General features: G+C 64.2%; 1 protein-coding gene across 3 annotated transcripts; it reads right to left on the minus strand.

Moving 5' to 3' along the window:
- Positions 1-857: 857 nt before the first annotated feature.
- BCL9L (BCL9 like) lies at positions 858-26,628 on the minus strand. 3 transcript variants are annotated; one of them, XM_036258042.1, is made up of 9 exons: positions 26,433-26,628; positions 11,975-12,075; positions 10,389-10,774; positions 9,621-9,740; positions 7,503-7,707; positions 7,292-7,376; positions 4,927-7,210; positions 4,241-4,519; positions 858-3,858 (listed from the first exon to the last, which is right to left on the minus strand). In XM_036258042.1, exons 2-9 carry the CDS (start codon positions 11,998-12,000, stop codon positions 2,768-2,770), a joined length of 4,476 nt encoding a protein of 1,491 aa, XP_036113935.1. In that variant the 5' UTR covers positions 12,001-12,075; positions 26,433-26,628; the 3' UTR covers positions 858-2,767. The 3 variants fall into 3 exon arrangements, with proteins under 3 accessions (XP_036113935.1, XP_036113936.1, XP_036113937.1); XM_036258043.1 differs by lacking the exon at positions 11,975-12,075; XM_036258044.1 differs by lacking the exons at positions 11,975-12,075; positions 26,433-26,628 and adding an exon at positions 10,916-11,959.
- Positions 26,629-27,766: the final 1,138 nt, after the last annotated feature.

Raw genomic sequence — 27,766 nt, forward strand, 5'->3', positions numbered from 1 at the left:
GGGCCCCGGGAGGTCTGCCGAGAGGGGCAGACCCCCGCGCCCTCGGAGACCGGCCCCCGTCCTAGAGAAGAACCAAGGCTGAGCCAGCACAAAGAGGCCCAGCCAGGGGAAGAAAGGGTTCTCCTTCCCCAGTCCCGAGGAGGAACAAGTGGAAAGCCAGCCACCTCCTCTGCCCAGAGTGGACAGCTCCAGGCCAGGCCAGGCTGGCAGGGTCCATGACCCTGGTGGGTCTGGGCACTGATGGAGGAGGCCGACTGCTTTCTCCCTGCCCCCTCCCAGTAGGAGACACAGCCGGGAAAGTCCCCAAGCTGGCCCCCACCGTAGAGGAAGCACTTGGCAGAGGCAGGCCCCTGAGGCCAGGCAGCTCCTGCAGCCCACCTGGAGGCCGAGCCCAGGGCAGACTCAGAGCACCTGCGGCGTCCCCGTGGCTACACAGTGTGAGAAGCAGCCCTGGGCAGGGAAGTCCCTTGCCCCCAGGAAGCGGGGCCCTGCCCTTGAGGGTACTGCTCAGATGGAACAGGGGAAGCTGCTCCACGCATGCTCACCCCCAGGTCACCTGCTCGCCCTCCCTCCACCCCGGCCTCCGTCCAGCTGGAGTGGACAGCAGGTTCCCCCTCCAGCCGGTCAGCCAAGTTCCCAGAGCTGGGACCCAGGGCACTGTCCCTTCCTCCTAGCAGCCAGCTGGGCAGTCGGGGAGCCTGGTGCAGAAGGAACACGCGAGAGCAGAGGTTTGATTTTCTCTTTAATACAAAGGCACCTATAAAACAGGGCAATACAGTACAGGCAGCACAGACCCCCGGAACAAGCCTAAAAATCCTTTCAAAATAAAAACCAAGAGGATGTCTTCACATATCGTATTTATATATTTATATTTATATATATTTATATAATGGTACAAAATGGCTGGGGGTGTGGCCACGGATGGAGGGGACGAGGCTGGCCTGTGGAGTTTTCCTTGAAAAGCGACTCTGGTGGTGCAGCGGGAAAATGAGAGCTGGGGCCCTTGGCAGTCTGACCCTCCTCTGGGGCGGGGACACTGAGTCAGTTTGGAGAGCTGGGGGTGGGGCGCCCGGGCCAGGGCCCAGGCTGAGGCGGGGCAGGCACAGTGCCCGGCTGGATGGAGGGCAGGTAGCTCGGGTGTGAGGCCTAGGTCCCAGCCCTGGGAGGTGCCGGGGGAGGCCGGAGCCAGCAGCCAGACCCAGGGGAAGCGCCGGACCTGGCGGAAGTGGACTGGGGACAGCACCAGACTGGGAGAAGTGGGGACACATTCCCTTGTGTGACAGCTGCCAGTGTGAGGACAGGCCCTGCCGGTCAGGAGGCTGAGGACAGGCCATGGCAGAAGACACCTGGTCTAAACCGGCCCCGGGCCCGCAGGCGGACACCACAGGCCTCAGCCAGGGAGCTGCCTGCCACCCGAGGCAGGAAAGGAAGTGAGAAAGGAGAAGTTTTGCTCCTGGGCCAGGGGTGCAGGATGCCCAGTCGTGTATGGCTTCAGCTCGCCCGGAGGGGCGGGGAGCTCTCCTGGGGCGGAGGGGCAGTGCTGTGCCTGGGTGGGCACACAGCCGGCCCTGGCAGGAGCTCTGCCCGTGGGCAGGTGGACGGGCGGGCAGAGGGGTTGGCAGAATGCTCCCCTGCTGCCCGTCCAACCCTGTCCCTGGTCTGTCCGCAGTGGGTGGAAGCTGGCAGGAGAAAGACCGACTCGGCCAAACCCTTTGGTGACAGAATTAGGGGGAGCCTCTGGAGGAATCGGGGCCCTGGGGATCCCGCTGGGCCACCATGCCACTCCGCATGGCTCCATTCCGGGGGCCACACGGCCTCTGCCTCTCTCCTCTCCTCCATCCCAGACCGGGGACCTCGGACCTCAAGCTCTGGCTGAGCTGCAGCAGCAGGGGACACCAGACATGCACAGCCAGGACGCCAGGGCCCGTGTCACTGTGTGGGACACACAGGCACACTCGTCCTGGGCCACCTGGCAGCAGGCCTCAGCCTGGGGGCACCAGGGGGAAGCCTAGCTGGTCTGGCCTCAGCTCAGGGGTGCATCTAGGACAGGTCACCGTTCAGGGACCAGGTTTCCTTTCCGGCCCCAGCGACGCCGTGACAGCGGACAGGTGCAGCAGCCTGCACACCCCTGGGTCCAGGAACAACGGGCAATCATTTGAAAGGGGGAAGGGTTTCTCTTATCCCTTTTTTGTGTGACTTCTATCAAAACACAGAAATACAGCACACACACAGACTGGCACAGAAGCGCAGCTCTCTATTTACAGCTTGGCTGGCACCTGCCCACCTGCCCAGCCGCCTGCAGGAAGGGGCACAGGGGTCAGCCACGTCAGCAGGGGGAGGGACGGGGCAGGAAGACGGAGGCCAGGTGGGAACAGCAAGGCCCAGAGGGGCACTGAAGACAGCGGCAAGGGCCGGAGAAGGGAGACGTCACCTCCCCGTCCTCCCCCAAGGGTTCCACGCAGGACTCGGACAGCACAGCTGAGTGGGGCTGGGTGTGGACAGGGAAACAGAGGCTCCGCAGGACTTGGGGGAGGGGGAGGGGCACTCTGATGGCCGAAATGGAACAAACCCCTCCCCAGAGCCCCCCTACTCTGCCATCCCCACTAAGCTGCCAGCGTATCTGGTTGCCACAAATGCCACTCCCCACACGAGCCCCTCCCACCCCTCCAACCCACCCCTGGACCCCAGGGCACCCCAACCCTGGAGGGAAGAAACGTTTTCAGGTTATCGGATTTGCGACCCGGCCCAGCTCCGCCCGAGCAAGGCGCTAGAAGGGCAGGTTGGCCATGCTGCCCGGTGCGGGGAGGTAGCCCATCTGGCTGTCCAGAGACACACTGCGCTGCCGCAAGGGGTGGGACACCATGAGGCTCTGCTGGGGCGGGGGGCCCATGAGCGGGCCCTGGGGGGACAGCATGTGGGGCGGCTGGCTGTAGACCTCACCCACACCCCGCTGCTTCATCAGCATGAAATTCTGCTGGGTCATGAGGCCTTGCGGAGGGGACATGACCCCCTGGTGCAGGCCGTGGGGCACCATGCCCTGCTGTGGGGGCACACCTGTCCTGCCCAGCAAGGACATCTGTCCGGGGTGGCACATAGATATGTTGAGCCCCCGCTGGACACCCTGCTGGCCTGGGAGGTTGGGGGCCCGTGAGGGGGTCTGCTCCGCCATCATGTTCTGCAGGTTCATGAGGTGCAGATTGGGGGGCTGCGCCTTGGGGGGCTGGTTCTCGCTCTTGGGGAAGTACTGGAGGGTGCTGCTCGGCTTCTCGGAGGGGATGATCCTCGACAGGTCGAACTCGGGGATCCCCGTTGGGGTGGGCCGGATCACCTCGCTCAGCTCGGGGTCGTTCAGCACGGATGCCACCCCGGGGAGCACGCCCGGTGGGTATGCTTCGCCCATGCGCCCAGCCATGCCTTTGCCCATCAGGTGCTGCTGGGGGGGCATGGGGCCGGGCGGCTGGCTGGGCAGGTCCTCTGGGGGCAGGGCCATGCCTGAAGGGTAGTGCTGCTGCAGGCCAGGCCCCCCACCCCCGCCCCCGCCGGGGGCCATGGCACCATGGGGCTGCTGCAGCCGAGGGGGAAAGGGCATCATCTGGGAGGAGCTGGGCACCGGGCCACAGGGGGCATTCAGGGCATCTGGGCCTCCTGGAGCCATCAGCATTGAGTTTTGAGGGGGTGCCCCTGCCCCCTGAGCATTGGGGTGCAGTGGAATGTTGGAACCCAGAGGGGTGGGGGAGGGCAACATGGGAGGCGGGGGCTCATGGGACAGGGGCTGCTGGCCTGGCAGGTGCATGCCCAGTGGGCTCTGGGCAGCAGCCGAGTTCAGGTGCATCTGGTTGGACTGGGTACTGCTGGCCCCTGTGGGGAAAGAGAAAGGGGGGTGAGGAGCTGCACGTGCCCAGCTGGTGCCAGGGGCGAGGACGCTCAGCGGCAGCCTGCCCGGGCTGCAAGGAGAGGGGCTTGAGGCATTCGGTTCAGAAGCCAAGAGACCCAGGTTCTGGCCCAACTTGCCATGGCCACATCGCTGGTGGCCGGGAAGACCACTCCAGTGCCCTGGGCTTGGTTCCACTACATGACTGTGAGCGGGAACTGGGTCCCAGGACGTCACATCCCCGCCCCGGGGCCCTCTAGAACATAAAGGCCGGTGTGACCACACGGGTGACTGCTGGCCACGCCCCCTCACGCCACCCCGAAGCCCACGCCAGCTCTTCTCCCTGCGGCCCCCTTCCTGTCCTCCCACCTGGCCCAGAGCCCTGCGGTGGTGGCGGGGGCAGCAGGGGCCGGTCAGGCAGCAGCTCGTCGTCTGAGGTGGCGATGGTCTTGATGGCATTGTGGTAGAGGGGGGTGGAGCTGGGCATGGCGTACTTGGACATCTGGGACATCATCAGTGACAGAGGGTTCTGGGAAGGTGTGGGATCTGGGGAGGAAGTGAATGGCAGGCTGGGGTTCATGAGGCCGCCGGGAGGGTTGGCGGGAGGCGCCGAGGAGCTGCTCCGGGGACCACTAGGCGGGAGGGCGCCTACAGAAGTGGGGAGACAAAGTGCAGAGGTGACTGGGGAGGGGACAGTCATCTAGCTGTTCGTATCGGGGTTCAGGAGGTCAGCTCCCCAATCTCCACCCGGCTCTTCTAGGCACCTCTATCCAGATGTCCCACCGAACACAGACCCCTCTCACAGCCCACCCTTCCTCAAGCAGTTCCTCCGGCCTCGGGGCCTCAGGCAACGGGGAGATGCCAAGCATGACCCCCCAGATGCCTGGGAGATTAGCACGTGCTCCTGCGAGAGCCCACACCCAGCTGCCAACATCGCCCCCTCAGGCCAGCCGCCCGCTCTGTGCAGATGCCTATCCCCCGGCCCCATCACGGACACACCACCTAGACGCCCCGTGCAGGGTCCAACGCCCACCTGCCCAGCACCGCGGACTCACCCTGCTCCATGTTGCCCAGGCTGGCAGAAGAGTTCATGGTGAGAGGCGGCTGCTTGTTCTGGGGGACCCCAGGGCTGGGCATAGCTGTCTTGGGCGAGGCGACCCAGCCTGGAGAAGGCGCCGCCATGGAGGGGGACTTGAGCCTGCTGGGAGAGCCCGTGGGCGAGCGGACACTGAGAGAGGAGCCGAGCACCTGGGGCGACTTGAGAGGTCCCGGCGGATTGGCAGAAGGCAAGGGTGCCATCTGGGAGGGAGTCTGGGGCGACTTCAGGTTGGCAGTGGGCGAGGTGACCAGGGGTGAGTGCACCTGGCTAAGGGTGGGCGACTTCAGGTGCCCCATGCCTGGCGAGCCCATCTGATTAATACTGATGGTGAGGTCCGAAGGTCGTCTGCCCAGCCCCCGGTTCGGGGCCGAATGCACAGACCCCGGAGGAGGGTTGGACGCAGGGGGCAGAGGCATGTGGCTGAGTCGAGTGGTCCCCACACTGCCCATGGGCATCGAGTTCTGGTCAGGGCTGAACATATCCTGGGTATTGCCCATGTCCTGTGGCAGAGCCTGGTAGGGTCCCTGGCCCCCCGAGAACCCCTGCTGGCCCTGGTTGGGGAACTGTGAGGGCAGGAGCATCTTCTGCGGGCCGCCCACCATGCCGCCGCTGCTCTGAGCCCGCACCCGGGCCATGTCCTCGGGGCTGAGGCCCTGCGGCCCCAGCATGTCCCCGGGGCCCCGCATCTTCTGCGACATCAGCATCTGCTGCTGGGGGGTCATCTGCACGTTCAGGTTCATGTTCATGTTCATGTTCACGTTCATGTTCATGTTGAGGTTGCCCGGCCCCAGTGGGGGATCCACCTCCCTCAGCCCGGACTGCCCGATGGGGGGGCTCAGAAGGCCCCGGCCTCCGCCGAACTCCATGCCCAGGGGAGTGCCCGCCAGGCCCTCGCCGCCGGCCATCTGCCCAGGGAACATGGCCGGGTCCATCTGCCGGTGCGCCTGCATCATCCGCTCCATCTCCACGCCCTGCCCCATGCCGCCGCCACCGGCCATGCCCAGGGGGCGCTGCATGCCCAGCGACCGCTTCTCCAGCAGCTGGTGCCTCAGCAGCTCCTCCCGGACCCGAGGGGTCATGAATCTTTCGGCTTCACTCTGCCCGCCTGGGTAGGGCACAGGGTTCTGGGCAAAAGTGCTGGGCCCCCCCATGGGGGGCAAGTCTTCAGTCCAGCCCATACCTGGCCTCACAGGCCTCTGCATGGCATTCATCGGCACCTCCATGGGCATGCCCTGCATGCCCCCAAACCCCGGCACCCGTTGCATCTGGTTGCCTGGGAAACGGGGGCCGGGGAAGGGAGGGCCACCCCGGAGCTGCATGGGGTCTTGGACATCCATGGGCCCCCGCAGCTGGGCGCCCATTCCAGGCGGCCACTGATCCCCGGGTTTGCTGTGGTAGGGCGGAGGCGGCCCCCTCACCATCATGGCCCCCATGCCCATCATGTCCTGCAGGGGGCGGCCCCCGTGCAGCCCGATCTGCTCCTCCTTCCGCCGCTTCTCCTCGTAGTACTCCTCCTGCAGCTTGCGCCAGGCCACCTGCTCCGGCGTCAGGCTGTCCTGGCCCAGCCTCTGCATCATCATGTTCATCGGCTGCCCCATCTCCCCGCCCGGGGGGTGCCCGGGCACGTCGTGCTCCAGCGGGGGGCCGCCCAGGCTCTGTGTCTGCGAAATCATGGACTGCAAGGGCTCCTCGTACTTCTTCAGCGCGCTGGGCGGGGCCGGGGGTGGCTGAGGGGGGGCAGGAGGGGCTGGTGCTGGAGGTCCCCCCTCACCTGCTCCTCCTGGGGGCCCCTTGAGGAAAGGCTCAGTCTCCCCGCTGCGGAGCAGCAGCCGCTCAATGTCGCGCAGGGTCTGGAGGGAGCGCTCGCGGTGCTCCAGCTGCTCCTTGGACAGGCCCTCGGAGCCCGCCAGGCGCGCGCTGCCCGTGGGGGCGGCCTCCCCGAGCAGGGCGGGGCCCGGGGCGCCGCTGGGGTCTCCTCCGGGCGGCAGCGGGTTGGTGTTGGCAGCAGCGGTCGGGGTGTTGGGGTGGGTGCCCCCGGGCCCTCCGCCCGTGCTGGCGGCTCCCACGGAGTTGGGCGTCAGGTCCTGGCTGGCGTCCTCGGGGGGCCCCTCCGAAGGCAGAGCAGGGGGCGCGCTGCCGGGGGCGGGGGGCGGCGGCAGCGCGGGAGGCTGGGACTGCGGCGTGCCCGCCGCCGGCGCGCTCAGGGGCAGCGGCTCTGGGGTGGACAGCACTTTGGGGGCCTGCAAGAGGGCGACGGAGAGCAGAGCGTGAGCAGGTGGGGGAGGCGCAGCCCGCGCGCCCAGTGGAGGCAGCGCACCCACCTGGTCGAGCTTGGCCCGGGGCACGTTCTGCTGGTGGTAGGCGAGGATGGAGTCGGCCCGGCCCTGCAGCACCGCCTCCGCGGCCCTGCGCAGGGGTCAGGCACAGGAGCTCAGAGACCCGCGGGGCCTCCGCACCCCACCCGCCCAGCCCCTCCGGGCCCCAGGCTGGGGGTGCGGGGAGAGCTCAGCCTGGTCGCCCTGAGGCACTTACGTGTTGGCCAGGTGGGTGGTGAAGACATAGACGAACTGTGAGGGGGGCTTTCCGGGGACACCCCCGCCCCCGGGGGCATCGGGCCGAAGGCCAGGCGGGGGTCCATGCGGGGGGCCTGGCGCACTGCTCTCACTGAGGGGAAGCTGGGCGGCTTGGCTGGGGCCCAGCTGCGGGGCCGCCATGGCAGGCTCTACTACATTACAATCTGGTGAGACAAGGAAAGAGGGTAAGAGCCCAGATCTAGAAAGGAGAGCGAGCTGCACCCATCACCGCACCCAGAGGTGCCCGGGGACAGAGGTGCACTGCTTCCAAGGTGGTGCCCACAGGGCCAGGCGTTGCCATCTGCACTCGCCCTAGACCAGGACGGTCACCGTGGGGACCACGTGGCAGGAAAGGAGGCAGTGTGAGCCCCAGGAGCAGGTGCCCACGTGCCTGGCACGCGGTTCCCGCAGGTCTGCCAAGCCCGGTCAGACCGCTCTGCCCCTCGCGCTGCGTCTGAGCGCCGGCGTGCACCCGGGCACCCTGGCCAGCGAGCGAGAAGCCCAAAGGCACACACGGATGACTCAGATGGTGACTGGTGCTCACGCTCCCTCTGACTGTGGCCTGGAACAAGGCACTGGTCCCTCTGAGCCTCAATTCTCCTGCCTGCGCTGGGCAGGTCCAAAAACCTTTTTTTTTTTTAACATTTTTTTTTCTTTGTTGATTTTAGAGAGAGAGGAAGGGAGAAGGAGAAAGACAGAAACATCGATGAGAGAGAACATCGACTGGCCGCCTCCTGCACGCCCCCCACTGGGGATCGGGCCCACAACCTGGACATGTGCTCTGACCGGGAATCGAACCAGCAACCTCTTGGTGCATGGGTCAAGCTCAACCACTGAGCCACACCGCCTGGGCAAAAAAATCTATTTTTTGTTAACAAGTTTGGAAATAGTCAGCAACTGAAAACTCCTTGGGGAAACAGAGTTAGAAAATGCTGACAGAGCCCTGGCCGGTTTGGCTCAGCGGTTAGAGCGTCAGCCTGCGGACCAAAGAGTCCTAGGTTTGATTCCAGCCAAGGGCACGTACCTCGGTTACGGTTTGTCCCCAGCCCCAGTTGGGGTAGTGCAGGTGGCAACCAATTGGTGTGTCTCTCTCGCATCGACGTTTCTCTCTCTTTCTTCCCCTCCGTCTTCCCTTCCGCTCTCTCCAAACACTGATGGGAAAACACCATCAGGTGAGGATGAACAGCAGCAGCAAACCCAGCCAGCCATAGAGGCTTCTTGGGCATTTGATCTCGTGCCCCCTCCACAGACATGGTCCACTCATTCCACAAACACCTGCTGACTTTCCCCCTCTGCAACATCCCATAACGCCCACCTCACTGGGCTGTCGTAAGGACTGGACACCACAAAGCAGTAAGTGTAAACAGCATCTTTTTTCTTCCTTCTTCCTAAGTCCCTGCTTCACCGAGCTCACACTTGAACACTCTCTGGCTAGTTTCTTATGCGTTCCACTGTTTCACCCCCCGCAAACAAAACAGACGTAAGTTTTGAGGGTTAGCACAAATGTGCCTGGGCCTCCCGAGGGCAGGGTTGTGTCTGGTTCTCCCCCATCACCTGTGGAAGGCCCAAATACATGCTGATCACTAAAAGAATGAGAGTGAGCATCCACCCGCGCCCACACTCTGCCTGGCGGTGTATTCTGGGCACTTGCCAGCAGACAGTTCAAGGTTAAGGAAGGCTGTAGCTCGGTCCAGGCTTAGCAAGGCTTTGACCACAGAGCCCAGGTTGATGCTGGACTCTTCCTGCCCTCCCTCGACTGACCAGTAGGTGGCAGCATAGGCCAGGAATTCATGGGAGGCGGTATAAAGCGCAGAGCCAGAAGGGGCCACCTGAGGTTCACCCCACCCCACCTGGTCCTTCGGAAGAGGGGGCCGCTGAGCAGCACCTGGACGGCAGGGGCAGAACTGTCACAATGCAGGGAGCATTCAGAGGTGGGGCCACAGAGGAGCCTGGGCTCCTGACCCTTGCTGCTTGCCCCAGCCTCTGAAGTCCCAGGTGAAGAGAGGCAGGCTCCCTCAGGGCAGCCATCCCCCAAGGGCGCCATGGGCTACAGCACCCTGGCATGATGGGCACTCACTGTGGGTGGCCCCGATGGGCTTGTCGTCCTCCTCGCTGTCTGGTCCCGAGCACCATTCGTCCCCGCTGTAGGGCTGCTTCCGCTCCAGCACACAGCGCCGCTTGCTCCGGGGTGCCACCTCTGCGGGCAGGACAGGCAGGCAGGGGTCAGCGTGAGTGCGCAGAGGCCCCGTCCTCCCACCCCCGGCCCGTTCTCCCCACATCCAGGGCAATGCCAGCTACGTGGGCACTGAGCCAGCCCTTGGCCCCCACCACACCACCATTTGTTTCTGATTTCTCTCTACAGCCCACTGCCTATCTCCCCTCCCCCACCCAGCACCAGGCACAACTGGTTCTAATTAGGGCTGGGGGGGTGGAGGGGGGAAGCTTCTGCTACTCTTCCAGGCTAGTGGCTGCTCAGATACCAAGAGGTTCCTGGGATGTGCTGGTCGGCTCCTCACCCCAGAGCACCTCCCTCTCCCCCTATAGGGGTTCTGGTAGGAGAGCAGAGGGGGAAGGAGACTGACCAGAAACCAACCCATCACTCTGTGCGGCCCCATCATGGGTGGCCCCTGAGGATGACAAATCTCCACCCTGGCCAACCCCAATCCTAAGAAAGTGGCCAGGTTGGTGGGTAAATGGGGTAAGAGAAAGATGTTCCTACATAAATGCTAGCGAGAAGCAGGGGACGAGGACTCGGCAAGGGGGACAGAGAGATGGTCTCCCAGCGGGTCTGGGCCCTGGACCGTAAAACATGCTGGAACTCTTGGGGGATCAGAAAATGGGGTACCTTTGGCCTCGGAATCCAGGGATGGAGTCCCAGCCTCTCGCTGTTCTCCAGAGTCCACAGACACACTCCGCTCCCTCTTCGCTTTGCCCTTGAGCGAGCTGAAAGGGGGCACCCCTGCCTGGGTGTTCTTCAGACTTGAGTTGCTAGGTGAAATCTGGTTGGCCTTGGCCCCATGGTTCCCCGCCCCCACACCCTTCGAGCCCAGGTTGCAGGTGGGTCCTTGGTTCACATTCTGGTGCTGGGATTGGGCCCCACCATTCCCTGTCTTGCCATGATTGGTCAACTTATTTTCTGGGTGCATTGGCTTGGATGGGGCAGGGGGGCAGTGGCCGCGGGGGGACAGTGGCGGGCTCCCCGGAGCTTCTCTCCTCCTGGGGTGGGGTAACCTGGGAGAGGGTGAGAGAGACATGGAAAGTTAACCTTGATAGGGGCTCGGGCGCCTGGATTTTAAGTGCCCGTCTTGCCTCACCTAGTGGTGGGGAGGTGAGGGCTGAGAGGCATCTCCAGACTACCCGCTCATTCCCTACCTCCTTTCATTGCTCCTCAGACGAGGGCGGATGCATTCGCCTCGCAGAGTGAAGAGGGGCAAATCCCTCCACCCTCAGCCCCTACAATTCAAATGAGAACCAGAGCCTTTCCTCGGCAGAACCCACCCACACCCCCAGTGTCCATGGGGCAGCCATCGGTGGCACAGCACCCTCACACACACTAGCACCCGCCCAACACTCGGCCACCCTCTCTTGTCTAGGGTTTCTCCTCCGGATTCCTTCCAAGGTCCCAAACCTCAACTTCCATGTGTCCCCACACCAACAGGGAAGGGGCACAGGACCTGAGTGACATGCCCCAGTCCCATTCCCCTGGGGAAGTGGGGAGACACAACACAGTGGTAGCCCCTGGCCCGACAGCTCCCCAGAGCAGGAGGGGGAGAGCCTGAAGAGGTTGGGGCGGGCCTGGCGGGCAGGCAGGAGCAGGAAGGAAGGGGAAGGGGGGCGGTGTGTGGAGCAGGCTGGAGTGCAGCTTAAAGCCAAGGATTCCTGCAGCCTGGGCTGTGGGCCCTTTAAGATCCAGCTGGCTCCCCCCCACCACCTCCCCCTCCCCGGAGACCTATTAATAGCCGCTGGAAAGATCACATCACTGGGAGAGGATATTTATCCCCCCTCATTCCACACCAGCTCAGATTTATTTCAGCTCTGCTGTCCTGCTGGCCGCCTGGCCCTGTCTGCAGGCTTCTCCTGGGGAAGGGGAGGAAGGAGGCACTGCCCCCCCCAGGCTGGGGCCAGAGGGAGCCATTGGACCCGACAGTGGGGTGGGGGGTGGGGGTTCTGCTCAAACTGTTCTGAAGAAGAAGGTTGGAAGGGACTGGGCAGCAGGCACTGCTGGTTGCCTGCCCGCCTGTCCCCTGGGCCCAGGCATAAGGCTCCGGCCTCGGGCAGGCCTTCCCATTCTGACCCCCTGAGCTCACTGGTGGCCTGGAAGCTAGCTGCCCAGGGAGGCTGGCTCTCCAGCCAGCACGGCTCAGCCCCATCACGGTGGGCCCTTCCCTTCCCGCAGCCACACACACCCCACCCTCCATGACACCCACACACCTTGTCTTGTTAGCCAGGATCCTCATGGCTCCCACACACAGTGGGGCTACGGCCCCCTGCGTGCCCAGGGCCCAGCCAGGTACTCGGTACTGGAGCACGGACTGCAGCAACAAGCCCCAAAGAGAAAACTTGTGACTTGGGGAGGGGTGTAAGGAGGGGAGGGGAGAAGGGAGGACCCAACAGCCCTGAGACTAGGGAACTGGATAGGGTGGGGTGGGGATGGAAAGGAACGACTACTAGGTGGGGTCTCGGTCCTAGAGGCCAGTCCTACCCCAGCCCTCCCTCCCTTGACCCACAGGGAGCTTGCAGTCTCCGGCAGGCCCCGGGCCCCAGAGGCAGAATGCAGTAAAAAGATAGGTTGCAACGGTGCCCACGTGTGGCGGGAGGGCCTGAAGTCTCTGATGGCACCCTGGGGAACTCTCTCTCCCAGGCACGCCCCTTACTTGGGGCAGGGAACCCCTCGCGACCCCCACACCTACCCCAGCGCAGCGCCCCGCCCCGGGCGCCCCAGGCGTGGGGGAGCCGGGGATGGGGGCCCTGCTCCGCCCTCAGCTCGGGGCCTAGCCCGTGCCCATCCCAGCAGGCCCGGGCGGGCAGCGAGAGGCCTGGCGGGGCCCCGGGGCTGCAGCTGGGCTCTTCTGGAGACCAGTAACGCTGGCTCAGATTCCTCCCCAACCGCAAGAATGCAGGAGCCTCCCCTCCCCCGCCCTGCACCCCACCCCACCCCCTCGCAGAGCCGAGCGGAGAGGCAGAGCGAGCAGACAGCAGCCAAAGGCGATGCAGCGGGAGGCGGACAGGACGCGGCGCCCCTCCGGGCAGCGCCGGGGGACAGACACGCGGCCCGGGCGGCCGAGCGCGGGCGCCGCCAGGCAGGGGCTCGGCCGCCGGCAGCCGAACTCTGACTCACACACTCACAGCTCACACGTGGACCGGGAGACAAAGACACGCACCGAGCCCAGGAAGCCAGAGGTGCGCCCACGCCAGGCTGGCGAGGTGCGCTGGAGGCGCGGGCCGGAGCCACCCCGCCGGCGCGGGCGCCTGCTGGGGCGCAGGGGGAGACTGAGGCCGGCCACGGGAGCCCTAGCAAGTTCAGGCCGCAGTCACAGACACAGCAGGACAGACACTTACACAGACACGGGCCTCACCCTGCCGCCCCCTGCCCGGCCCGGCCCTGCCCCCCACCCGGCCATCCCGCACCGGTGGGGGAGGGGAGGGGTGGAGTCCTGGGCCCCGAGCTTTGTACAGGTGACAGGCCCCCCAGACACCAGGCACGTCCCGCTGGTCCCGCTGCTCCCCGCCCGGCGGCTGGAGGCTGGGCTGGGACTGCGGGGTGAGGGGGCCCCACCTGTGACCCTGTGAGAATCTAACCCTAACTTAACCCCGGGGCACCCTGGCCTTCCGGCTCCAGATCTGGCCCTGGAAGGGAGGAGCCTCGGGAAATGTTTCAAAGTCCAGGGCCTGGCTGGGAAGCAGCCTGCAGCCAGCCCCCTGCCCCGGCCGGAGCGGATGGGCATGGGCGCAGCGCCGGGCAGAGGGCCGGCGGGGGCTGCCGGGGGTCTCCGGCCCCACCTCCGCCACCTCGGTCATCCTCACCACCTGCCACCCACTGGGAGGTAGTAGTTGGATGGTCCCCCTTTCACCATGAGGAAACTGAGGTCTAGGGAAAGGAAGTGACCAAGAAGTGCATCGCCAAGCCCGCGTCCCCCTGTGTTTCCCCACACTGCAGTGCCCCCCGCTGAGTGACCACGGCTCATCAGAGCCCATGCCGGAGAGGTGGGTTCCCCACGGGCCAGGGCCAGGGCAGGGGCCACCACTACCACCTGTGTGCACAGCTTAAACTGTTGGGACCTGTCATGATTTGGGGCGGGGGCGTTAGAAAGTTAGTCTTCTCCAGGGTCCCCAGTAAGGCGGGACTCTCTCCCCCAGAACACCACCTCCTCGCCCCCACCCGGCCGCAGGGCAAGCTGAGTCAAGCAGGAATGAGTCAGGACTTTCCCATCTCACAGCGCCCCCCCCCACACACACACACACACCTTTACCCCTCAGGAGTCTGCCCAGCCCCCAGAGACCCTTCTCACACACACAGTCCCAGGAGAGACTGAGGGCTGGTCCCTGGTGGATGCCGTTTTCATTTTTCTTAATCAGATGTAGTGGGGTGACATCGGTTCATAGGATCATGTAGGTTTGGGGTGTGGATTTATATGTTACAAGATTTGTATAAGACACTGTGTGCCCCCCACCCAAAGTCAAATCGTCTTCCATCACCATATACTAAAACTAAGCCCCCTTGATCCCCCAAGCCCTAACCCATGAGTGAAGGGGGCTTCCCAGCACCAGGCTGGAGCCCCTAAGATGGGTGGAAGGAAAGGGAGGGGCTGTGGGAACACACTGCTGCGGCCCCCTCTTAGGGGGTACGGTGGGTAGTGGAGACAGGCTGGCAAACAGCGCCCGGTGCCAGGCTCCTAAGTGAAAGGCCAAGAGCATGCCCAGGAGAACAGAGCCCAGGAGGCGCCAAGACAGAGTGAGATAGTTGCCCTCCCTATGCAGCTGGGGAGAGGGCAGGAAGCAGGGCCTGACCCGTGCTGGAGGTGGGAGACCAGGAAAGCGTCCATGGACGCCCAGAGCCTCCAGCTCCTTGCTCAGCACGGAGCTGCCGCAGGTACGGGCGGCATCCCCGGCCAGTGGCCATCTGCTTCCTTCCGGCCCCCCCACCTGGGAAGCCTCTGCTTGGTGCTCTAGCAAGCCCACCGGCTCTGCCTAGCTCAAAACCACCCAAAAGAGGCCGTAAGAAAGCTGCTTGGAGGGGCCATGCCCCACGTTCAGTGGGCAGATGCCTCTGGCGAGGAAGTGAATGGCTAGGACTCCCTGTGATGGCCAAAAGGACAGGGCCCCGCTGGGAGCAACAGAGGTGGCACCCTTGGCCTCTGGCTCAAGGAGATGCAGCCCCCAAGACAAGAAGGTCCTGAGTCCCCTTTCTCCAGGGACTCCTTGGTCCCTAGAAGCTCCTCTCTACCACCCAGGTCACTTCCTCTTCCTGCGGTGGTGACTCAGCTGGGTGGGGAGGTCAAGGATCCATCGCCCAGCGGGAAGTCTGCCCAAGGACCAGGGTATCACTCTGAGACCCTGTGTGTGGTTACTTCGAGGCTGGGGGGCTGGGGGTGAGGGGTTTCCCCTCGTCCAGCTTCCTAGCAGTTCTCCCCACTTCCCCCCATCTCCTGCCAAAGGAGATCATGCAAATCAACCCTTCTTGTCTGGGAATTTCCAGTGCCACCTGCGGCCCCAGGGTAATGTCAGGCAACCCCAGCCCTACGGGGAGGCGGAAACTCCAGGCCCCAGACCTTTCCCGTCTGGGGTCACTGAGCAGGCTGCTTCTACCCGGGATTCCGCCCATTCTGGTGCCCTCTTCCGGAGGCCGCGGGGACAAGTGGCACTGCCTAGACAAGCCTGAGGTCACCTCATCGACTCCTTCAGCCAGTGCCAGTGTGGCCAGGCCTCGGGAAGCAGTCATGCCCTGGCAGTGAGGTGCCCCCAAAGTCTGCTGCCCAATCCCTGGCTGCTCCCTCCCCCAGCGGGGAGGGGAGAAGGGGGGCACAATGAACCAAACAGGGCAGGAAGCCCGGGCAGGCAGCGGGCACTCTGGGCCAGGCACAAACAGCCCGCACAGGAAACCGCAGCCCACCCCCGCCCACCCCACCCACCCCAAGCTCTGGGAGTGAGGAGTGCCAGAAGTCTGGCGCCCCCACAGGGGCACGGGCCAGGGGTTAGCCCAGGGCAAGGAGGACCAGAAGCACAGGGCCCTCTCTCCCTCTCTCGGCCCCAGACCCTACCTGGGGAGGGGGAGAGGAAGCTGGCAGGGATGGTGCTGCCTCTTTAAATCCACCGAAATCCTGAGCTAGGCCCAACCCAGCTCTGGTTTCACAGGAAGGAAAGGAGCTGGAGAGCCAGTAGGGCAGGCGGTGGTAGCTGGAATTAGCCCCACCAGCCCAAATATATCTGGTCTCTGCCTGCCACCCCACTGGCACTTCCTGGTCCCTGGCTCCTGCACCGCGGTGGGGGCGGGAGAGGGTCTAGGTGCGACTCCCGGCCCTGGGGAAGCCCCCAGGCTGCAGCCCGGGGTGCCCTGGGGCACGGGAGGGGAGAAAGTGGCTTCCCGAGCCCGGGTCCCAGAGGAGAGGCAGGGCTCAAGGGCGACCTGTGGGCCCGCACCCAGCCCCTGGCCTCCAAGGGGTTAATCTGGCCCCTGTTTGGGGGTGGGGGTTAGGGGTGGCCCAGGCACCTCCTCCAAACTGCCTGGCTGCGGGAACAATGGGGCCATTGTGGGAGGAGCGCAGTGTCGGCAGCCTTCTGGGCCGCCAGCCTTCACCACAGGCAGGACCTCACCCAGGCTGCCCGCTTGGCTCCCCAGGTACCAGGAGAGCAGGGCCGTCTTCCCAGCCCCGCCCGGCCCGCCGGCGATGCGGCCCTGGCAGCACCTGGAGGGCCCTCCAGCTCTGCCTCCTTGACATCCAGACGGCCATGACCCCACAGGAAGCAGGGGCATGTGGGCCAGGACAGGGTGGGGGTGGGGCTGGCCGGGCAGGATGCCTGCCGCGCTCCTCCTGCAGGGAAGACAGGAAGGCCAAACGGGCTGCCGGTGTCAGTGCTGGCACCCTCGGGCACAGGGCTTAGGGGACTGCGAGAGAGAGAGAGGAGTGACCGGCAGTCCCCTGCCCCCAGGCCTCCTTCCCCACACTCATTCCATCAACCTGCGCCCGAGGTGGCCGGGTGCCAGGTGTCCAGCCGGTGTGAGAGGTGCAGTGAAATGGGAACGGGGTTTGCAGTCAGGGAGACAGGGTGCCGGTCACACCCCACCCCTTCCGAGCCACAGGCCCTTGGAGCCCCCGTTTCCTGTTCTGCAAAATGAGGACACGTTCCTGGAGTGAAATACTGTGAGCAGAACCATCTGACAGAATGCCCTCGACACACGCAGCCCTGGACACACCACCCCCGGCCGTGAGGTCCCCTCTGCTACTCCCTGAACAGCACCCAGACACACGGCACTTGGTCTATGTAGGCACTGCCCCTGCCCGGAGACTTGTCTGTGAAGGTCCGAGGGCTCCTGGGCATCGCGTCCATGGTCCTGAGTGCAATGACGTGGTTCCTCTGTGTTCCTTGCAGAGGCCGGTCCCTGGGCTAGCACTGGCCTGGGCACCCCCGGGGTGACGGCACAGTCGGACCCAGAGTGTGAACCCAGAGAGCACCTGACCACCTTCTCAGCCTCGGGTCTGTGTCTCAAAACCCCAGGAGGCAAGCAAAGGGGGGGCCCCTTCTCCCCTGCGGCAGGCATGCCTCTCCCTGCCTGCCCCCTTGACTCTCTCTGCGGGGTCTGGGCTTGGAGAAAGCTGGAGTCTGTGTTCTTGCCATGGACCTCTTTAAACGTGGGGGGGGGGGGTCTGAGAGTGACAGAAGAACCCCTGGGACACGGGTTCTGGAAGTTAGGGTCCATGGAGAAGACCTGTTCTCTTTTCATCCAGAGAAGGTTGTCCCTCTCAAGGTGGCTCCACCAGCCCCCAAAGGGTTAATAAAACCCTAAAAATAACCTGCTCCCAGCAGGACCCACTGAATGGAACCCACCAGCCATCTGTTCCCATTTTCTCCTGTTCACATTGGAACATCTGAAACCAGCCCCAGAGCCCCAGCCTGATCCCAAAAATAGCCCCAGCCTGCCCAAGGAGCAGGCTCCAGGGCCTGGGCACAGGCAGGGGTCACCCAGCAGCAGGCCTGGCCCAGGCCAACCTGAGCCTCCCCGGCCCATGCCAGGGCGGTGCTCCCGGCCATCCCCGGGGAGGCAGTGAGTAGAGCCCGGGTTCCAGCCCACCCCTCTTGGGACCAGGCCAGAAGAGGTACCTGCTAGCCAAGCCCAGGCCTCACACCCAGGAGCCCGGCATCCCAGGCACATCTGCCCCATTTTGATCAACTTTCTCCGGGGACTTGGACAGTCACTTCCCGGAAGATCCAAACCACCTGTCTGCAGGGCTGCCCTGGCTGTAGGTACCACCCGCACCCAGGAGCTCCGGAGCCTCAGCCCCTCCACCATCCCCTCCCCCTCCCAGGGCCACAGCAGCCTGCTCACCCAGCCTCACTCGGGCCTCTCCCCTGCCCCAGGGCACACAGGGCTGAAGCAGCCTTTTTCCAGACTGCCCACACTCATCCCTCAGCCCAGGAAAGGATTCTGGGGGTGTCCTCTGGACCCCACAGATGCTGGTATAAGCTACCCCTCCTCTGGGCCTCAGATGCCTCCTCCCTGCCCATCTGTGTGCAGCAGGTCTCAGGCCTGGTCATCTGGGCTTCCACACATGTCGCAGGCCTGAGCGCTGCCCGCCGCCCGGGGAACATGCCCAGGTGGGTACAGGGCACTCGGGGCTCTGAGGCTGGCCAAAGAGGTACCACCCATATCATAGCTCCATGCTGCCATTTTTTTCTCCCCAAGAAAGGTCCCGGACCCCTTGGCCAGGAAAGAAAGGGAGCAGCCATCCAGGGCGTCGAAGGACAGAATGTCTCCTTTAGCCTGGCGAAGAAACAGAGCAGCGAGGGACAAGGGACAAGGGACAAGGGACGGGATGGCTGGAGAGGGGCCGAAGCTCACAGCCTGGGGGAGGGAGGGCTCAGCCCAGCCGTGCTGGGAGACAGGGAGGAGAGACGTCCTGACCCTCCAGGGCCTTTCGGGGCCCAGCTGTTAAGCGAACTTGCAATCAAGGTGTCGGCCAGCACCAGCAGCGGGGACACTGAAGTTCCAGGTGGGTCTGGAGGGGCGTTAGGGTCCAGGAGGCTGAGCGCCGGCCAGACTGTCTCTTCCCGGGCCCCCAGTGCCCCTCAGTTCTCCCCCTGCTACAGCCCCTGGGGGTCAAGGTATGACGACGAATGACGAGGACGAGCTCTAACACCTATCGAGCATTTACTCGGACACATCAAGCTGTCCTGCGTGTTTCAGACGCATATCATCTCATTTAACCCTCCGAACAACCCTGTGCAAGAGCGCCCTTGTCCTCCCCACTTCACAGATACAGTCCAGAGTTGGAGAAGTTGGAGAAGTCAGGGTCTGAATCCAGACACCACCAGCTGGGTTCTTAACCGGTCACAGCACACAGGCCCTGGTACCGGCAGAGTGCAGGGGAAGGGTGGGCGTCTCCCTCACTCAGCCCCTCCCTCCACGCCTGCTGTGCACAGCTCCTGGCCCAGGGAAGGAGCAAGGAGCGGGCACCACACCAGCCCCTCCACACAGGCGCCCCGCCTGGCTGCCCCCAGCCCACCCACCCTCAATCCCTCTGTCCTCACTGATCCTGGTCCCTAAGAATCAGGGCAGGGAGCAAGGGAAGTTACCATGATGACAGCACAGCACCCCCCAAGTCTGCTGCCCCTCCCACTCTGCAGGTGAGGGGCAAAGGTCAAGGAGGGTGAAGTCCAAGCCCTGCCCCTAAACCTGCTCGGCCACACCTGTCACTGCGGCCCAAACCAGGACCACTTCCTCCCAGTCCCTGAGGGGTGCTGTCCTCCGCGGCGAGGGTGGGGGACTGGAGGCCCCGCCCCCCGGGAGGGTCTGGAACCGCCTCCTCCGGGTCCAGGGCTTTCTCCAGCTTTCCCCAGTCAGACCGGAGCTCAAGAAACTGTTTGTTGTGAATTCAGGGAGTTGTTGCTAAGTAAGGAAGGAGGGGAAGGAGGGAGGGAGGGAGGGAAAGAGGGGGAGGCTGCAGGGAGAGAGCTGTGTCTCTAGGGGCCGAGGCAGAAACCACACTATGGTGGCCGGTAGCCACCCTGGCTTTGACTCAGCCGGCTGGGGCCAGAGCCAGCAACGGAGAGAGGGCTTGGGAGACCCAGGAGACTGCACCTTGCCCTCCAGGGGCGGCTGGCAACGCCCACCGCCCACCTCGGGAACCCACCCAGGTCACAGGGGCTGGGGCCCTGAGCGGCTGCCTTAACCCTTCCTGCCCTGGCCTAGCCCGCTTCCTACCAGGTTCCAGGCTGCCAGGCCGTTGGCCCCCCTCCGCTGGGGGAAGGGGAGGAAAGGAGAAGTGGGGGCAGAGGGCCAGTGGGGCACCCAAGACCAAAGCCGAGCCGGAGACCATGGCCAACCGAGCCCAGCCAGGGGCTGAGGGGCAGGGGGCAGAGGGGCACCCCAGCAGACCCCTCACCTCAGGGGAAACTGTGTGGGCTCAGGCTCCGGGGTGTGGTCTGGGACCAGGGCTCCCTGTGCAGGGTGGGTCCCAGTGAGAAGCCCGGGCCAGCACTCCATGCCCCTGCTCCTCCCACAACCCCAGGCCCATCCCGACACACCACGTAAACATGCACACACACACATGACCTGCAGCTCCAGGAAGTCTGAGCTACCACAGCCACCACTACAGTCTCCCCACCCCCACCACCCCACCCCCTCCAGGACTTCTGTGGATTGGCTGGACGCCAGGCCGAATCAGCTCCCCTTCCCTGTCCTGGAAGCAGGAAAAGAAGGCCCGGGAAGGTGCCTTGGATCCCGGGGAGTTCAGCCCACGAGGAGAGAGGTGGGCCCACAGACAGTTCCCACAGCCTGGCCCGAGGCCCTGGGGGAGGGATGGGAGCGTGGCGCCAGCCACCCCAGGGTTATCCTGAGTCTGGGGAGGAATGGTGTGGGGCCAGTGCCCGGTGTGGTCTCCTGGGCTGTCCCCTTGTCCCCTGAAGATGCAAACCCTGGTACCAGATCAGGCTCACAGCTCAGCACGGGGCTGGGTGAGGCAGGCAGGAGGGAGGCTGGTGGCTGGGCTCAGTTTGTACTGGGGGTCAAAGGGGAGTTCTTTTCCAAAGAATTCTGGGAGAGAGGCCAACTAGAGCAAGCTGCTAACCACCCCTCCCGCGCTCTCTGGCAGGAGGGAGGGGTGTCCCTGCCAACCAGACTTAACCCTCTCCAGTCTGTGTGCTCCCAGGCCCAGGATGGGGAGCTGGGGAGGGGACCTAGGCTCAGCCTCTCGTTCTAGGGGTAGGGCAGGGCATCTGCCAGCACCGGGCTGGTTCCGCATGGCTCAGCTGGTGCTGCCCTGCCCTACCCCTGGGTGCTTTTCTGGGCTCATCTCCTGAGGTGTCTGCAGTGACGTGTGCATGCGTGTCTCAGAGACAGAGATTGGGAAATTAACTGAAAATTCCTTGCCAAGGCCCTCCCCACGCTGGGTCACTGAGCACTGTACCAACCTGTGCCGTTGGCCCTCCCTTCCTCTCCCTTCACCCTGGGACCAGAGGCCATGGGGGGCAGACGTGAAGAGGACAGCGGCTCCTGTGCCCATCCCCCGCTGCCGTCTCCACGAGCCCTGGACTCTCACAAACAGCCCTGCCTGGCGCTCTTCTTGCTCACCAGTCTGCCAGGGACGCTTCCAGAGGAAGGCATTGGGTCACAGCCTGGGATCCCAGGATGGCACAGTGAGGCACCGGGGTCTCGCTGCCAGCCTCCCGTGCAGACGCAACGCTATGGCCACCACCCTTGGTTTGGCCAAGAAAAAAAAAGAGAGAGAGAGAAACACCTGGCAACCTTCCCTCCTGTAGAACACTGTCTAACTGCAGAAGGGAGGCCTGAGATTGGACATCAAGACCTTCCCAGGCCCTGGCCGGGTACAGCTCAACTGGTTAGAGTGTCATCCTGATATGCTAAGGTTGCGGGTTCGATTCCCGGTCAGGGCACAAACAAGAATCAACCAATGAATGTATAAATAGGTGGAACCACAAATTGTTTCTCTCTCTCTCAAATCAGTAAATATATATGTTTTTAAACAAAAGGACCCCCCAGGATCGACTCTACAATGGCAGCTGGCCCCGCCCCAAACGCTTCACATTTCTGGGGTGGCACATCACCCCCTCAGGATGCCAGGCCCCTCTGTCCTCTCTCTGTTAGGCTGGAAAGAGGAGCATCTAGTCTTGTTTTGCTCTCGGCCTCTAGCTAGAGAAGTCACCTCTGTAAACCTTAAGTTAGCCACCAACTCCGGAGTCGGAGGCAGCCGGCTGTCTCTGTCCTCAGAACACAAGTGAGCCCAGAGGCACAGGGTTAACGCCCTGTCCCTGAGGGCACTGGGCTTCCCAGTGGCATCCACACTGCAGCCTCAGGACGGGAGGGTGGAGTGGTCGTGTGGGGATCCCTCGAGGTGCTGGGTGTCCATGAGGGACACAGGAAGAAAGCCCCACCCTGGGGACACTTTATCCCAAAGTATCCCCACTGTACCCCTTTCTCTCCAAGGACCACAGAGCTGCCAGGAGGCCTGGCCCCACTCCAGGAAAGCTCCCTATCAAAGGACCGAGGACTCCACGTCCCAGGCGGCGTCAGGGAGACATGTGACCACACACCCCAGACCTGTTCCCAGGGAGGAGGAGAGAGGCGGGAACACACACGGAATACACGCCTGTGTGCGCACGTGCACACTCACCAGAGCCACAGCCCTGGGCACACACACCTCTCAGCACTGCTCCCAGACACTGCAACTGAGATTCAGACACAACTCCCAAAGGCACGCATCCAAGGAACCTCCTAAAAATAACCCGAAACTCCCCGAGAAGGGCTCCTTAGACCACAGAGGCGCTCGTCCTCAGAGAGCAGGCCCAGGAACAGAGACAGGCCGGCTCGCTGCATGCTGACGGGCAGAGACACACCTCCCCTGGGACACACACGCAGCAGTACACACGCGCTCCGTGCTAGCACTCGGACTCACACCCGGCCATGCTCAGAGAGGAGAGCAGCCAGGTTCCAGGACTAAGTTCTGGGCTCGGGAGGCCGGGAGGCCGAGGGGGTGGAGGAGCACTCAGGGATTTCATCACAGTCCGGTTTCGAAATGCTGGCGGCAGAGCTGTTCCCAGCTGAGGCTGGTGGGGGGGTGGGGGGGTGGGCAGGCGAGTGCAGAGCCACCGACCAGCCCAGGAGGAGGGCGCTGGACTAACCCAGCCCCTGAGGAAAGGGGGCTCCAAAAGGCACCCGAGTTGGGACAGGCAGGTGCCCAGGCCCAGAAGGGAGGGCCTGGGGTGGGAAGGAGGCAAGGAAGAGGCTTCTGCTTCTGCACTGACTGGACGAGGAGACAGGGACTGAGAGGACGGGGCACCTGCATGTGTCCCTACCACTCACAGGCACGGGACCACCTTCTCCCCCACAGACGGGCGCCTCGGCACCCCTGCCCCACTGCCTGGCAGAGCCCCGAGGTGGGCCTAGAGCTAAGGAGTTGGGGTGAGGGTAGCAAGAGCCTGAGGGTCAGGGGCCTTCCACACTGAGCAGGGGGGGCAGCTCCCTGAGAACCCTCCTCTGGGGGGGCGGGGCTTTGGGAAGACTGGGGCAGTGCAACATGCCCCACACCCACGAAGTCACCCTTCTCGGGGTAGCAGAATGCCCTCACTACCCTTTCCCCGACCTCCAGGGAAAGTGGGCCGTTCTGTCCCAGAGAGGGGTGCTCTCAGGCCAGTCTGGAGGTGGGGGTCTGGAGGACTAGCCCAGCACAGGGCACAGGGCAGTCCAGGCTCTGACCCAGGCTGCTGTCTCCAGGGCCACCCATCCAAGTGCCATGCCACGCCGGAGCCTGATTCCGTGGCCTTCCCTGGCCTCTGGCTCCCACTACTTGCAACTCCAGCAGGCTCCAGCCCGGCTCCAGTAGTTACCGGCCGGGACCCAGGAAAGCTTATCACTCTCTGGCCCTTCCTGGCCCATCCGTGGCCAGGCAGCCTCCTTTCCCCAGAGCCCTGGGGACAGCCTCATCGTGTGGCTCTAGGTGGGCAGCTGGCAGGGCTGGCAGTCAGGGGCACCGATGCCAAGCTCGTGCAGCCAGGCACTCAACAGGTTGAGCCAGTCCCTGAAACAGCCCCACCCCGGGGAGGGCAGGCCTGGCAGAGCTTCCCCGCCCAAGGCACCCAACCTGTACCCACTTGGCTGCCCACTTTCCCACGCTGCCATCCCCCTCTGTCTCCTCCCCCTAGGTCAGCACCCGGGCAATGCCCACAGCTCTTGGTACAAGGAAGGGATGCTATTTCCCCATCACCCTTGGGTGCCCAGGCTCTTGGAGCACCCCGCTATGAGCAACCCAGAAGCCCCAGGAAGAGTAAACATGGCATGAGGGCAACAAGAACCCCAAAGTGCCCCCACCTGCTTTCAGGCCTCTGGTCCTGGGACACTCAGACATCCTGGCTCCCCACAGCTGCACCACCTCCCCACTGTCCCCAGGCACTGGGACAGAATTCCAGCCTGTGGTGCCAGAGGCAGTATGGGGATGCCCCCAGCTCCTGTCTGAGGCTCCCTGGAGGGGCTGCAAAACTGGGTGACTGCTGGCTCTCTCCACTCCTGCTAGAACTGCTGCTGTGTGCACCCCACTCCTGGACTCCATGGAGCTCCACCCCAACCACTCCCCCACAGGCAGGCAGCCCCTCTTGGCAGGCATCGCCTTATATCTAAAGCAGGTGCCAGGCACTCCAGCCCTTGCTGAGTCGACACTGCCACCCACCAGGCCTCTACCTAGACGGCTGTTCATGGAGATTGAGTCCGCAGCCCAGGACCCCTCCTTAGCCCAGGTACCCAGAGCTTGGGAGGCAGGAACTCCCCAGAGTCATGGGTGCCCAACACATTCAAAAAGCAAGTTCACGAGGTCCCACAGCATGTTGGCTCGTCCCAGGTTTCCAGGGGCCACCAATCCCTCTCCAGGACTGTTCTCTTCCAACTCTGACTTCCGACCACAGTAACTACAGCCTCCTTCCGGTCTCCATGGGGACCTCCAGAACCCATCTCCTGCTACACCGAGCACAAGAGCTCCTTGGAATCCAGGACTCGGGGTATTCTAGCCCTCACACGTACCTTTTCCAACGTGAATCCCTACCCCACCCCAGTCAGGAGCGACGCAGGTAAGCAGGGAACCTCTAGACCGGTGGTTCTCAACCTTCTGATACCGCGGCCCTTGAATACAGCTCCTCATGTTGTGGGGACCCCCAACCGTAACATTATTTTCGTTGCTACTTCATAACTGTAATTTTGCTACTGTTATGTCCTAGGCGACCCCTGGGAAAGGGTCGTTCGACCCCCAAAGGGGTCGCGACCCACAGATTGAGAACTGCTCTAGAGGGACACGATCTTCAGACCTGATTCTTCTCCAAGGCCAGGGGGCCTGATCACCTAGGGAAGGCAGCATCCTCCTTCCTGGCACCAGACTCCCCCTACCCTTCACCTTCTCTGCCATCCTCCCCCCGTCCCAAGGCTCTGTGAGCAGGCACCTCAGAGTTGACACCAGAAAGACAGGGCCTGAACACGGTCTTCGCCGGGGGCCATGAAATCGTGGTCCAGACCGGGAGAAGGCAGCCTTGGCCGGGGGGTGGGCAGCAGCGGGGCCAGACAGCCCTAGCCCAGGAGGGGTAGCTGCTCCCTGGAAAGGCTGAGGAGCAGGAGGAAGGGACGTGGACGCCCACCCACCTTGGGAAGCTGCCGATAGACGTCGGTGGAGTTACAGCAGATCGTGGGAAGACGGCGTCCTAAGTGAGCCCTTCCCCGGGCCTCAGTCACATGCCCTGCTCACCTCTCCCGGACCAACACTCTTCCTCCCCACAGCAGAGGCCTGGCCCCCAGACCCAGACGCAGACAGACATACACCCCAAGCAGCAGACAGACAGAAAGGGAGGGAGGAGGAAGTGTCAGAAAAACCCGGGAGGAAGGAAGCTGGACAGACAGAAGCTGATCCTGGCTTTACTGTTCCAGAGAGACAACCCCCAGATTCCCAGACTGTAAGGAACACTCTCCTCGGCGCCCAGGTGGGAGAAGGGAGAGGAGGGACCCCCTTCCCTCCTGAAAGCAGAGTCCAGCAGCCCTGGGACAGAACACATCTCAGCCCCCAGCCTCGCTTCTCCTCACCCACTGCCGTTGGACCAGGGCAGGGCCACTTCGCCTTCGCAGTGCAGGGACACCTCCAAGGCACGGTGTGGCTGCCCCACCCCCACCCCAGGCAAGCCCACACCACTAAGAATCCTCGGCTGGGGAGACTCCTCCAGTCACAGTCCCTGCTGCTCCTAGGCAGTGCTTGGGGGCAGAGGGTGACCCCAGCAATCCCCAATCCCCATGCACCTCCTCCTGGAGGTCCCATCAGGCAGGGAGGGGTGCTGGGACCCAAGGGGTTGGTAACCCTGGGAGGGGGACTACAACTCCCAGAAGCCCCCAGGGCAGGGTTGCTGCTCCAGCTGGCCCAAGGCCGGCCTTGTTCTCCGCTCTAGGGTGGCAGGGTCCCCCGGCTGCCCCTAAGCCCTCCCCACTGTGCTCTGGGGCTGCCTACCTCACTGGGGGCCCAAGAGGAACCTCCACTGATCCTGGGGGCGCCCCTGCCCGGTGCACAGCGCGGCGTGCGGACCAGCGGGCCAGAGGCGTCCGGCTGTGCTCCCCTCCCGTGTCGAGCTGGTGCCCCCTCCTCGCGCCCCTGCCGGGCGGGCACGACTGTCGCCGCGGCCCCAGCCCACCCCTCACCTCTCGCGGGTCGGGAGTCCTCACACCAGGCCGGAGCTGGACGCCATGACCAGGTCAGGGTCGCGGGTGGGTCGGATCCTCCTGCTCGCCACTCGGAGGTGCGGAGGGGGCGGGCAGGGGGTGGTCGCTGGATCCTGGGGTCTGGATCTCCGTGCGGCCCGGCCCGGGAGAGGGGTCCGGGGTCGCCGCGCCTAGGTGCCTGCCTCCCAGTCGCGGAGCATGGTCGTGGGCGCCGGGCAGCGGCGGAAGGGCGCGCGCCGTCCGCCCGGACTCGGGCTGGGGTCTCGGCCGCAGCTCAAGGCTCGCGCGCCGGCTCCTCCTCCCTTCCTTCCTTCCTTCCTCGCTCGCTCCGCCGCCTCCTTTCACTTTCCCCCGGGCCGGCGGGGCCGGCGGGCGCGGGCGCGGCGGGGGCTGTCTGGGCGCTTATTGTTGGTCGGGCGCCGAGGGTCGGGGTCGCAGCCCCCGGGGGGCGCGGCGCAGGGGGACCCAGGCGTGCGGGCGTCGGGCCGGCTGGCTCCGGGCGGCGGCGGGGGTGCAGCGGCCCCGAGCCCGGGGCATGTCCGGCCACTGGCTCCGCCGCGCGCCGCCTCCCCGGGCTCCCCTGCGCTGCCGGAGCCCCGCTCGCCCTGCACTCGGCGCGGCTCCCCAGCCTGAATAAGCATCGGGCGCTCTGGCTGCCTCCTTCTGCCTTCATACCAGAGCCCGGAGAGGCCCCTGTCAAAATAAGAGCTCCCCCATCTCGCCCGCCTGCTCGCCAAGCGGCTCCCCAGCCTCCCAGCGGCCTGACTCGGTACGGCGCCGCGCGGCCAGCGGGACGCAGGCTGGTCCGCGGCGGGGAGGGGGCCGCTACCTTCCCTCCTCCCCGGTGGGGAGCAGACGCGCCACCAGCATCCCACGCTGGGGAGACGTTTGACAGCCTCCCCTCCCCTCCTACCTACACTGATTGGAAGAAGCGGAATGCCCGGACTCCCTCAACCCCCAGCGCACGCACCGCTGGGCCCCCTCTTCCTTGTACCTACCCACATTCATTATGCACGAAACATCGCCTTTCCGCCTCGCTTTCTGGGTAGACCGTGAAGTTCTTGAGGCTGGGGTTTTTGTTTGTCTTTTCTTCTTTTTCTCGATTCTCAGTGCAAAGTGGAGGCTAAGAAAATGTTTGTGGCCCTGGCCTGGGTGGCTCCATGGTTAGAGCGTCGGCCCTCGTGGAAGGGTCGAGGGCTGGGTTCCTGGTCAAGGGCACTACCTGGGTTGCAGTTAAGATTCCTGGCCCAGGTAGGGGCACATGTGGGAGGCAAATGACTGATCTGGCTCTCCCCCATGCCCCCCCACTCTTT

The sequence above is a fragment of the Molossus molossus genome, unplaced genomic scaffold (assembly GCF_014108415.1).
Source record: "Molossus molossus isolate mMolMol1 unplaced genomic scaffold, mMolMol1.p scaffold_m16_p_13, whole genome shotgun sequence".
Lineage (NCBI taxonomy): Eukaryota > Metazoa > Chordata > Mammalia > Chiroptera > Molossidae > Molossus > Molossus molossus.